This window comes from Elgaria multicarinata, chromosome 2, assembly GCF_023053635.1.
Source record: "Elgaria multicarinata webbii isolate HBS135686 ecotype San Diego chromosome 2, rElgMul1.1.pri, whole genome shotgun sequence".
Taxonomy (NCBI): Eukaryota; Metazoa; Chordata; class Lepidosauria; order Squamata; family Anguidae; genus Elgaria; species Elgaria multicarinata.
This window is the reverse complement of record NC_086172.1, coordinates 166072580-166084719: the sequence shown is the minus strand read 5'-3', so window position 1 is coordinate 166084719 and position 12140 is coordinate 166072580. Positions and strand designations below refer to the sequence as shown.

General features: G+C 46.2%; 1 protein-coding gene across 1 annotated transcript in view; it reads right to left on the bottom strand.

The window, feature by feature from the left end:
• Window positions 1-10449: 10449 nt before the first annotated feature.
• AMN (amnion associated transmembrane protein) overlaps window positions 10450-12140 on the bottom strand; it is a 109457-nt gene continuing 107766 nt past the window's right edge. The window contains exons 13-14 of the mRNA XM_063118492.1: window positions 11135-11255; window positions 10450-10560 (exon numbers count right to left, since the gene is read on the bottom strand). Coding sequence (XP_062974562.1) covers window positions 10450-10560; window positions 11135-11255 — 232 coding nt within the window. The remainder of the gene's footprint in view (window positions 10561-11134; window positions 11256-12140) is intronic.

The following is a 12140-nucleotide window of genomic DNA, read 5'->3' as shown; positions in this document are numbered from 1 at the left end:
TGGAACACACATCATCAATCATCATCATCATCAATTTATTTCTTACCCGCCTCTCTGTTTGGATTGAGGCGGGCAGGGCCGGTGCTACCATAGAGGCCACTTAGGTGGCCGCCTAGAGCGCCAAGCTAAGAGGGGTGCCGGGCACAGTGCAGCACTCACAGGCATTGGCTGTAAGCTGGCCTGGCCCGAGGATTCAGCTAGGCCTGGGCAGGTGACATGGCACCCCTCGCCCACCCAGCTGAAGCGAAGCCAGGGACGCTGGGGTGGGGGTGGGGCGGCTCCATGTTTGGATTTCCGGAACACGCCCGGAAGAGAGAGAGAGAGAGAGAGAGAGAGAGAGAGTGTATGGGTGAATGGGGTGCATGGGGTCATTGAGTGAATGCATGTGTTCATGTGTTTGTTTGTTTGGAGTGAGTGGTGCTGAGTGTGTGTGTGTGCGCGCGTGTGTGAGTTGGGGGGTGATTTGGAGGTGATATTCCTATTAAAAAATGCATTTTAGACCCATAGACGTCATGCTGTAATTGGCATGATGTAAAATTTAGCAGTTTCAAGTTTTGTGCTTCTTATTTTTTCCAGGAAACATATGTTCTTAAAAATCAAAGTTGGCATTTTTTTGGTGTGTGTGTGTGTGTGTGTGAAAGTAGCTCACCTTGCCTAGGGCACAAAATAGTCTGGCACTGGCCCTGGAGGCGGAGAACAACAATAAGTATAAAATACATAAAACTGAATAAAAAACATAGTATGCATTATTAAAACATCCTAAAAACATCCTAAAATTCCACTGGATAGGCCTGCCAGAAGAGATCAGTCATTATAGCTTTCTTAAATGCTAAAAGACTGTTAAGTTGATGAGTCTCCTCAGCGTCAACGGTAGGCATGGCCAGGCAGCCGCTGCAGGACCACACCCCAGCAGGGACCCACTGACAGGAGCTCCTGGAATTGCCCCTCCTCTTCACCATGGCAACCTGCTTGTTCACCAGCCTCTTGCTCTGGCCCAGACCATGGGGGGGGGAGAGGAGATGCCATGGCCTACTGACTCCCTGTCAAGCAAGCAAGTGGTACCAATGATGAGGAAGAGGAAGAGGAGTAATAGCTGCTGGTGACAGCAAGGGAAGGTTGCTTTGCCAAGGACCCTCAAAAACCCGGACCCAGCACTGTACACAGGCACAAATGCATGGCTCCCAGTTCCCCCACTGAGAAGTTCTGAGCTCCTGCAACGTTTCTCCTCGGTTGACGGGACGTGTCTCCAGCAGGAAGAGAACAGAATGTGCTTTGTTAGCATGCTGACAGAATTGATCACTGCTTTAATTAAAATCTTTTCAGTAAGTGACCTTAAGCTCCCTCTGCCGATGCTAATGCGTCGAGAATTAATCCTCACCAGCGCAGGGAATCCTGACTCCCAAATACCAAGGGGCTAACCTGCGTTGATTTATGCCATCCGAACCTGTCGGCTTCCTCTTGTCAAACGCTGCATTTTGCCATGTTTTCCCCGACACGCTCTCTTCTTAGATCAAAACATCCTCCTGTGACTCAGACTCAATTTTGCTCTCATACATTTGTATGAGGGTCTCCCCCTCCCTCTCCCTGAAGCTGGCTGAGAAATGGCGTTTCACCAGGGAGCGGAGCAACGATCCTTATAATTATGGCTTTTCTTTCTGTGGCCCTTAGTCAGGTCCAGAAGACAGCAATTCCCACACCCCGACAAACACCGAGACTAGTAGCTGTGAGGGAAAAGATGGCAGAAATCGAATAAAACTGCAGGATAAAAGAGGCAAAAGTGGAAGCAGGGACAAAAGATAAAAACCTTGAAATAACCTTTCCAGGAGAGTTAATGTGGAATAGGAATCTGGTCCTACATAGGTTGTCAGCTTTTTTTTTTAACTGTCTTTGCTCCTCTTCCTTTAAGAACAGTAATTAGTGAAGCTTTTTCTGTCATGAAAATAGAAAATAATCATAATCATAATCATAATAATAGAATCATAGAATAGTAGAGTTGGAAGGGGCCTATGAGGCCATCAAGTCCAACCCCCTGCTCAATGCAGGAATCCCCCTTAAAACATACCTGAAAGATGGCTGTCCAGCTGCCTCTTGAAGGCCTCTAGTGTGGGAGAGCCCACAACTTCCCTAAGGAATTGGTTCCATTGTTGTACTGCTCTAACAGTCAGGAAGTTTTTCCTGATGTCCAGCTGGAATCTGGCTTCCTGTAACTTGACCCCATTATCCTCCTGCACTGTGTCCAGTTCTAGGCATCGCAATTTAAGAAGGATATCAACAAACTGGAATGTATCCAGGGGGCAACAAATATAATACTTGACATTTGTATGGGCTTTCAAGCATTCAAAGTGCTCCGTTATCGCGATAGAATTTATTAAATTAGTCCAAATCAAAGTCTTATCTAGTTGTAATCCTGTACATCTCCCTCTCCCCACCCCAATCCTTTTTCCTTTTGTGTTGAATCTGTTAGATTGCAAGCTCATGGCAGGGTCTGCCTTATGGATGGTCTTCGTCAGCTGTTCTGGGAGCCTTTTGGGGTTGAAGAGTAAGGGATTTGCGCACATTCACCCTTGCATGTGTGCTTAACACTAATTCACGCTTGCACTAAGACACACATGGAACAAAATCCACATACATCCCTATAAATATCCAGTTCCATCAATGAGTGGATGGCAGAATGAAAGGTGCAATCTGAGAAAAACACACAAGGATCCATCCCTAGTTGTCCCTCATGAGGCCTGGAAAGAATATCCTAGGCAGGAATCTCACAAGTTTTAATCTACAGTATATCCTTCTTTTTTAGAGTTATTAGCCTGGTAGATCAAGGGAATACTGTGGACATAGTATATCTTGACTTTAGCAAGGCTTTCAAAAAGGTCCCCCATGATATTCTTGTTGGCTAGCTGGGTTAGCTGATGCTAGTGTTAAATGAATTTTCTTGTTAATGACCATACCCAAAGAGTGCTCATCAATGTGTCCCCATCAACCTAAAAAGAACTGACAAGCTCAGTGTTGTTCAACATATTTATAAATGACTTGGATAAAGCAGCAGAGGGGATTTGCAGCTTACACCAAACTGGTAAAGGTAGTGAATACCTTTGGAAAAAGCAAAATGATCTTGACAGATGGAGAACTGTACCCAAACTAAGAAAACTAATTTGAACAGAAATACATGTAAATGTCTCCTCTTAGCTAGGGAAGAATCAGTTGCACAAACACCAGCATGGGTGATACTTGGCTTGACAGCAATACTTGTGAAAACGATCTGGGTTTTTTAAGATAGACCACAAGCTAAACATGAGCCAGCATTATGATGCAGCAGCTAAAATGGCAAATGTGAATCTAAGCTGTATCAACAAGTAGTGTTCCAGTTTTGAGACATAATCATACAATTCTATTCTGCTTTGATCAGACTTCTCCTGGACTGTGTCCAGTTCCAGGCACTGCAATTTAAGAAGGATATAAAAAAATGGAATGTATCCAGCTGAGGGAAACATAGATAGTGAATGACCTGGGGACCAAGGCCTTAGCTAGATGGGGCGAAATCTCAGGGTGATCCCCAGGATCGTCCCTGTGCATTCACATGATGCACAGGGGATCCTGGGAACAGGGAGGGATGATTCCTCCCTTGCCCCGGGATCTCGCCCTACACGTTAGGCCTGCTTTTTCCGTGGTCTCGGGCTGAGCCTGAGACCACGTAACGTGTGTAGGCATTACCGTTTGTCCTGGTTCCTTGCGAGGAGCCGGGACCCGCACACGGGGCGCAGAGCTCCTCAGGAGCTTTGCACCCATCAGGGGTGGGATGGGGGGAGTGGGGGGAATTTTTTTTTTTAAAAAAAAAGACATTCCTTTGGCACACGAGCACTCGTGCGCATCTTCTGTTTCTTTAAAAAAAAATGGCGGGCGCGACATCCTTCCGAGGCCATTGTGTGCCGCGTGTAAACAGAGGGGGGATCTCATGATAAAAACATCACGAGATCTTCACCCCTCCATCACGCAATAAAAGTTAGGTCTAGCTGAGGCCCAAGTCGTATGTGAACAGGTTGAAGGAGTTAAGTACGTTTAGCTGTTCAAGTGTTTTACAATGGAACGGACTGCCTCAGAAAATGGTGGATTCTCCTTTCTCAGGTGTTCACCAAGCCTCTGCTCAGAAGTGCTATCAGGGATACTCCAGCAATAGATTTCCTGCCAACAGTTGGAACAGATAACCTTTGACGTCCCCTTCTAACGCCATGATTTTATTTCTAAACCTTTCCTGAAGGTCATGGGAAAGATTAACTTCACTTGCGTCCCTTCTCCCGCTCCCATTTATAACAGTAAACCAGCCTGTGCAGAGGTTTGGAAGAGGGTAGGGAGGTACATCTGATTTGGGCAGGCAACATATTGGAAGACAAATTCAATTTTCATCTGAACATCTCCAGTGAGCCATTATCTTGGAGACAGGTGTGTAATGCTTTTAAATGCTATAGAGTAGCTGTCACATTTTGGCAGGGCTCGTAATATATGTCAAAACGAGTTCCAAAGTCTCTGAAAAAGGAAGAGGGCTTCTAGCCACTAAAAATAACATTTCAACATACAGCATCGGCTTGCGGTAACTTCTTCTGGAGCTTACCTTCTGGTAAGACACCCTCCCATCAATGAAGTGCAAATGTGTATACGTTTTCATCTCCTTTGTATTCATGAGAGATTCAGGAGCTGGCCTTTTTAAGAGGAAGTTTTGTAATGAAATGGCAGGGTTAGGAAAGAGCTGTCTGTCTTTGGAGAGGGAAGCGGGAGGCATTTGCACAACTGCTGTCGGCAGAAAACTGGCCACAACCGGTTTCTTGTCATAACCTTTGCAGTGAGTCACAGATTGGGCAGGAGCAAAACTAATGGGGAGGCAGGCAGATGTCTTGCTACATTAAAGTTTGTGGCACAGGGAAAGCTAGGTCATACTACGCCACACAGTACTCTTGTGACATATGAAGGAGAAAACTCTCTCTCTCTCTGGGCATGTCTACACCACCCAGCAATCTGGGAGGGAGGGGGGAGGATCTCACGATATGCTGATCGTGAGATCCTCCCCCTGCGTTCACACGTGGCACGTGACATCCAAGGAGGAAGGAGGACGTCACGCCCGGCATTTTTTTTGTTTGTAAGAATACAGGAGGTGGAGCACACCTGCGCTCCAGTGAAAAAGTAAATAAATAAACCCCGACCCTGCTCCCCACTTCACCCCCAATGACCCTGGACTCTTCCCATCCTGGTTCCTTCTTCAGATGACCCCCGCTACTTGCGGGGAAGAGGAAAGAAGCCAGGACAGCCGGCCACACCACCCGCGGTCTTTGGGATCGTCCTGGGACTGCAGGAAAAACAGAAAAAGGTATGGTGATATCCTGGGGAAATGGCGGGATCATCCCTCCCTGCTCCCAGGAATCCCTGTGCATCATGTGGATGCACAGGGGATGATCCACGCGATATCACCTAGTGTAGATAAGCCCTCTCTCTCTCTCTCTCTCTCTCTCTCTCTCTCTCTCTCTTTAACACCCCCCCCCACACACACACACACAGAGCATGGCTGGCTGCAGCATGCTGGGAGTTGCAGGCCTTTTTTTCTGTCTAAACACGCATAGGATTGTGCTTTAAACGGCTTCTACCAGCCTTGCCACCCTGTTGCCCTGCAAATGTGTTGGACTACTGTAACTAGGAAGAGGAGGGGCAGACTGCAAACTCTTCAGAGAGATACTTAATAGAATTTACTTAACTTTAGGATGTTTGATAAATAACAATATTAACAACATGATAAACCAAGAACTCTAACTTTGGGCCACAGTTCAACGTAAGTGCAGTGCTAATCTTGCAAGACCGACAATAGTTACTTGTCCCAGTTCTTTTAAGCAATGGCTAGACGGGGAGATATCCCAGGGATCGCCCTGGGATCGTCCCTGCGCATCCACATGACTCACAAGGGATCCCGGGGGCAGGGAGGGATGATCCCTCCCTTCACCCAGGATATCGCCCTCCCCTTTAATCCCAGGCTGATCGTGAGACTGTGGGACGTGTGGCCGGGCAGCCCATTTTTGTCCCGGCTCTTCGCGAGTAAGCACGAGGAGCTGGGACCTGGGCACGGGGCACGGAGCTCCTTAGGAGTTCTGTGCCCATTGGGGAGGGGGTGGGAGGAGCGGGAGGTGTTCCTTTTTAAACACCTTCCATTTTGCATAGGAGCGCTCCTGTGCTCGTTTCCGTTTTTAAAAAAGCCAAAATGGCGGGCGTGACATCCTCTTCCTCCTGGGATGTCGCACACCACATGTGGACTGAGGGGGACGATCTCGCAATCATCATATCGCGACATCACCCCCCTCCACCCCCCTCGTCTAGCCATGGCCTTAGTCTTTTGTGGCCCGTCTCTGTCATGGTGGTTCACTCTTCTACTACGTGAAGGCTGCTTTGTCTGTTTCTTTCTTTTCTTCACCACACTGCTGATTCCTTCTCAGCTCTGCTTCTCCCTCCTGCTGCCCTCACCTCTTCTCTCCACTCGCTCCCTTTTTCAACCCACGTTTCTCTCTCTCCTTATTCCATTCCTCTCCTAGGGTGACCCCCTATGGAAAGGAGGACAGGGCTCACAGTTGCATAGAAAAGGGAATTTCAGCAGGTGTCCTTTGTATGCATGCAGCCCTTGGTGGAATTCCCTCTTCATCACAACCGTTCAAGCTGCAGGAGCCTTGCCCTCTTTTTGTAGCTGGTCAAGAGGGCAGGGCTCCTGAAGCTTTCGCTGGTGTGATAAAGAAGGAATTGTACCTTTACCTATTATCTTCCCCTCCTCATTGAGCTAGCAGGTACATTTCTTTTTTCTGGCAGCAGAAAACCACCTGGAAAATCCCAAATAAACGACAAGACCAAATGTCAGACTCTGATAAGATGAAACGAGAAATCTGAGAGTCTCACACATTTAAGTAAAAGGCTGAAGGAAGGGAATACTTGCTGAGCCTTCCGCCTGGAGAATCTCTGTAAGAGCAACAGAAGGAACAGCGAAGGTCATTGAAACACATCTGTGCCAGGGCTGTTTTTCAAGGCACACAAATCACTGCCCGGTTGCCTATGCAGCTCCTAAGATGCTGAGTCAAGCATTCCAAGGAAAAAATATGTGAGTTCTCAATGCTCTGTGGAGAAAATGGCTGATTTTTTGTGGATTTCACTTTTCAAGGTGCTTTCTACCTTTCAGGAACCTGATTCTGCTTCTGAACAAGAAAAAAATGATGCTTTTTCTTTCTGCCACCATGGCAAATCTGGTGGCAGTGGAGGGGGGAGACCAGTGGGGCCAGAATGTGGCCCTCGGTATGTGTATTGCTCACCCGGCTGTATATAAATTTATTTATTTATTTATTACATTTTTATACCTGTCCTGGACGGGGCTGCACTCCCCCTAAAGGATCGGGTCCGTAGTTTGGGGGTGCTCTTGGATCCAGAACTGTCACTTGAGGCACAGGTGAACTCAGTGGCAAAGAGCACCTTTCATCAGCTTAGGTTGATAGACCAGCTGCGCCCTTATCTGGACAGAGATAGCCTAGCTACAGTTATCCATGCTCTCATAACCTCTCGTTTGGATTACTGCAATGCGTTATACGTGGGGCTGCCTTTGAAAACGGACCGGAAATTTCAGCTGGTACAAAACAGGGCAGCACGCTTACTAACAGGGACTGGCCGACGAGACCACATTACGCCAGTCCTTTTCCAGCTTCATTGGCTGCCAGTCCAGGTCCAGGCCCGATTCAAAGTGCTGGTATTAACATTTAAAGCCCTAAACGGCTTGGGGCCAGGTTATCTGTAGGAACGCCTTCAGGTTATCTTGAAGCTCAGCAATACTACAAACGAGAAAGATCTTGGAATTGTTGTAGATTGCAAGCTGAATATGAGCCAACAGTGCGATATGGCTGCAAGAAAGGCAAATGCTATTTTGGGCTGCATTAATAGAAGTATAGCTTCCAAATCACGTGAGGTACTGGTTCCTCTCTATTCGGCCCTGGTTAGGCCTCATCTAGAGTATTGTGTCCAGTTCTGGGCTCCACAATTCAAGAAGGATGCAGACAAGCTGGAGCGTGTTCAGAAGAGGGCAACCAGGATGATCAGGGGTCTAGAAACAAAGCCCTATGAAGAGAGACTGAAAGAACTGGGCATGTTTAGCCTGGAGAAGAGAAGATTGAGGGGAGACATGATAGCACTCTTCAAATACTTAAAAGGTTGTCACACAGAGGAGGGCCAGGATCTCTTCTCGATCCTCCCAGAGTGCAGGACACGGAATAACGGGCTCAAGTTAAAGGAAGCCAGATTCCGGCTGGACATCAGGAAAAACTTCCTGACTGTTAGAGCAGTGCGACGGTGGAATCAGTTACCTAGGGAGGTTGTGGGCACTCCCACACTAGAGGCATTCAAGAGGCAGCTGGACAACCATCTGTCAGGGATGCTTTAGGGTGGATTCCTGCATTGAGCAGGGGGTTGGACTCGATGGCTTTGTAGGCCCCTTCCAACTCTGCTATTCTATGATTCTATGATTCTATGAAGGAACGCCTCCTCCCATATGTACCCTAAGGTCATCCTCAGGGGTCCTTCTCCGTGGGCCCCTGCCAAAGGAAGTGAGGCAGGTGGCTACCAGGAGGAGGGCGTTCTCTGCTGTGGCACCCCGGCTGTGGAATGAGCTCCCTAAGGAGGTTCGCTTGGCACCTACATTATGTGCTTTTAGACGCCAGGTGAAGACCTTTTTATTCTCCCAGCATTTTAACAATCTATGAATACATTTTAACGTGGTGTTTTAAATTTGTAATTTTGCATTGCTGCTGTTTTTATCTGGTTGAGCTTTTATATTGTATTTAACCAGGATAAAACCACGCAGCAAAATTGATATAAAATTAAAATACAGAGTTAAAACAGTCAAAAATAAATTTAAGTTAAAATTAAGTGTTAAAATACTGAGAGAATAAAAAAGTCTTCAGCTGGCGACGAAAGCAGTACAGTGTAGGCGCCAGGTGGACCTCTCCTGAACTTTGATGGACAATTTCTTTAGAAGCAGGAACTATTCCAAAATTCCCAGAGAATTTGGATGCAATTTATCGCCTGTTGCTGAAACCACAATTGAATTGTAGCTGAAATTTTAGTGTAAGGCTTAACACGAATAAGAAGAAATATGGCACTGCAACATAACTGAGGTTGATAGCTGACAAGTAGTTTCCAATGGAAACAGCTCACAGCCATTGTGCTGTGAGGGAGGAGAGGGAGCGAGAGAGAAGAGAGGGAGGCAGCAAAACAGGATTTGTCAACACAGAAAATCCACACACTTCATACTTCAATAGGAATTCAAGCTGAAATTGCAAAATGGAATTAAAAATTCTGATTGGTCTTATTCTGTGACTTCCTGTATTATTAAGAACACAAGAAGAGCCATGCTGGATCAGACCAAGGGTCCATCTAGTCCAGCAGTCTGTTCACTCAATGGGCAACTAGCCATTGGCCAGGGATGAACAAGCAGGACATGGTGCAACAGCACCCTCCCACCCATGTTCCCCAGCAACTGGTGTACACAGGCTTACTGCCTCGGATACTGGAGATAGCACACAACCATCAGGGCTAGTAGCCATTGACAACCTTCTTAAAGCTCTTAGGTGGGATCCAACTAAGATATGCACTAACCCTAATACACGAACTAGAATGCAATTATTCTTTCATTTTTGCACTTGCTGAATTTTGTGCTGCAATTCTCCCCCCAAAAAATGTTATAAAACTGTGTACTCTAGGGGAAATTGCATACAAAACATAGGTTATGAGAAATGCCTACAAACACATGTGCCATTTTTTGTGCAGTTTCAACTCCCCAAATTCACAACTATGTGGAAAAGGGGGGAAAGGAAGTATGTTTCAAAAATGTGAAAGTGGTAGAAAGTGAAACAGACAGGTTTGTTCAGCCTTACTTTTAAGTCCCATTGATTTCAATGGTAGAGTTTAAGCACATACTTAACACTCCCGTTGAAATTACAAGTTCTTAACTTTGGCTGCATCATGGCCATTATTATCCCTTAAGGGAGAGGACTAATTGGGTGGGAACAGCCATGCATAAATGACACAAAGTGTGCTGTAAATGCTTTTATTGTGATAGGAAATCCTTTTGGAAATTGAGTAAACATGCACATTCTTCAAACTGATGATGAATGGAATTGCAGATTGTATCATATTCAGCCAGTGGTCAGTTATATTCTCCTCTTACAAAATTAACCAATACTTTAAGCCTGGGAGTTACAAAGTAATTTTGGGTGCATTGCAGGGGCTATTTCTTTTGTACAGATGAATGGTGCGTTTTGAACTGTGCGTGAGCATGGTTACGTGGTCTTCCCAGGGACGTGAGCGCACTGAGATAAAACGACAAGCAAAGTACTGTAGAGGAGGAGTTAGCCAGAATGACAGGATTGTCTTCCTATGACAGCTTTGATTTTAAGCACTAAGTTCTGTTTCATCATACAAAGGATTAATGTAATAAAGCTGGCTATTTTTGCTTGCCATCTCCTCCAGCGCCTCTTCCACAGAACACACACCGGCAAAAGCCTAGAAGAGAGAGACCAAAGTGTTTAATACAGTTGGATGGAGATATATATATATATCATTTGAGAGCTTAAATGCTTTGAAGAGAAAGTAGATCTTATGGGTTGAGATGAAGCCATACTGCCAACGCAGCACTTCTATTTCACAAAGCGAGGCTTGAGGCTCTTCATTTGCTGCGCACATGATAACCCCATTTCTGCACAAGCAAAAGCTGGATTTTATACTCAAAATACATTTTTGCAAATCTGTAATATGGATGCAAAGTTGCTGATGCTGCACAAAACCTTTCCCTCTACCTCTGCTTCACTCTAAGGGCCAAGCCCCACAATAGGTTTGCTTTATGCTTGTTTTTGCCTTTGCTTTGGGGCCTGGTCCAGATACTACAGCAGGGGCAAATGGTTAAGTCCCCTCCCACCATGAAGTGGTCCCAGTCCCAGTCCTGACTGGGACCCCATATGGCTGCTATTTAGCAAAGAAGGGGGGGGAACCCACCAGCACTCAATTCCTAATTACATGCTTAATGCATATTAATGTGTAGTTTGGTCCTAAAACAAAGGATCAACAATAGGATTCTTACCACTGGATTGGATGGTGTATCGAATATGGGGTTATCAAACCCTTTTTCGCTTGTTTCTCCCGCAGGTTCCACATCCCTTTTTCGGTTCCACAAGGAGGTAAAATGCACAGATGGGAGAGATCTATAAAAAGAGAAAAGGTGGGAAATCAACAACGGCAACCACAACGTTGCTTACACAGGAAAAGGTAGAGATTAAAAAGCTGGGGGAATTAAAAGTCTTCACCTGGCATATAAAATACCAGCTGTTGGCACCTTCCTGAGGAAAGTATTCCACAAGTGAGGCACCACAACAGAGAAGGCCCTGTCCCCGGTCACCAGAAAAACACTCTATGGTCTTTGGTAGCATTTTTACTCTACAGCTAATGAAAAAAGGGATTAAGTCCTCCTCTCAGAATCAGCCTGGCCTGTGTACATGAAGATCATCTGAGGCCTTCCTCTGGGTGCTTTTGTCATCCCAATGTTCCGAACCAGTGCCTGGGTGCAGTTAGAGACTGGAAGAGAGCCCAGTAAACTGGGACTCCATTCAGACAAGGAGGACGTGCTGCTACTGGGCCATTCTTCTGTCTGGCTGCATGATATATTCAACCTTTTCTGGAGGAGGTTGTCCTCATCTTAAAGACTCAGGTGCCTTGAATCCAGCACTGTCAATGGAGACACAAGTGGCTTCGGTGTCACGGAGTACCTTTTATCAGCTTAGGCTGATATATCCTATCTAGACAGAGATAGCTGAGCCATCGTTATCCACAATCGGGTAACATTTCGTTTGGATTACTGCAATGCATTGTATGTGGGGCTGCCTTTGAAAATGATCTGGAAACTCCAGCTGGTCCAAAATAGGGCGGTGAGATTGTTAACGGGAACTAGCTGATAAGGTCATATTACACCAGTACTCTATCATCTGCACTGGCTACCAGTCCATTTCCGGGGCTAATTCAAACTGCTGATATGAGCATTCAATGCTCTAAATCAGTGGTTCCCAATTGGTGGTCCACGGACCCACGCCAGG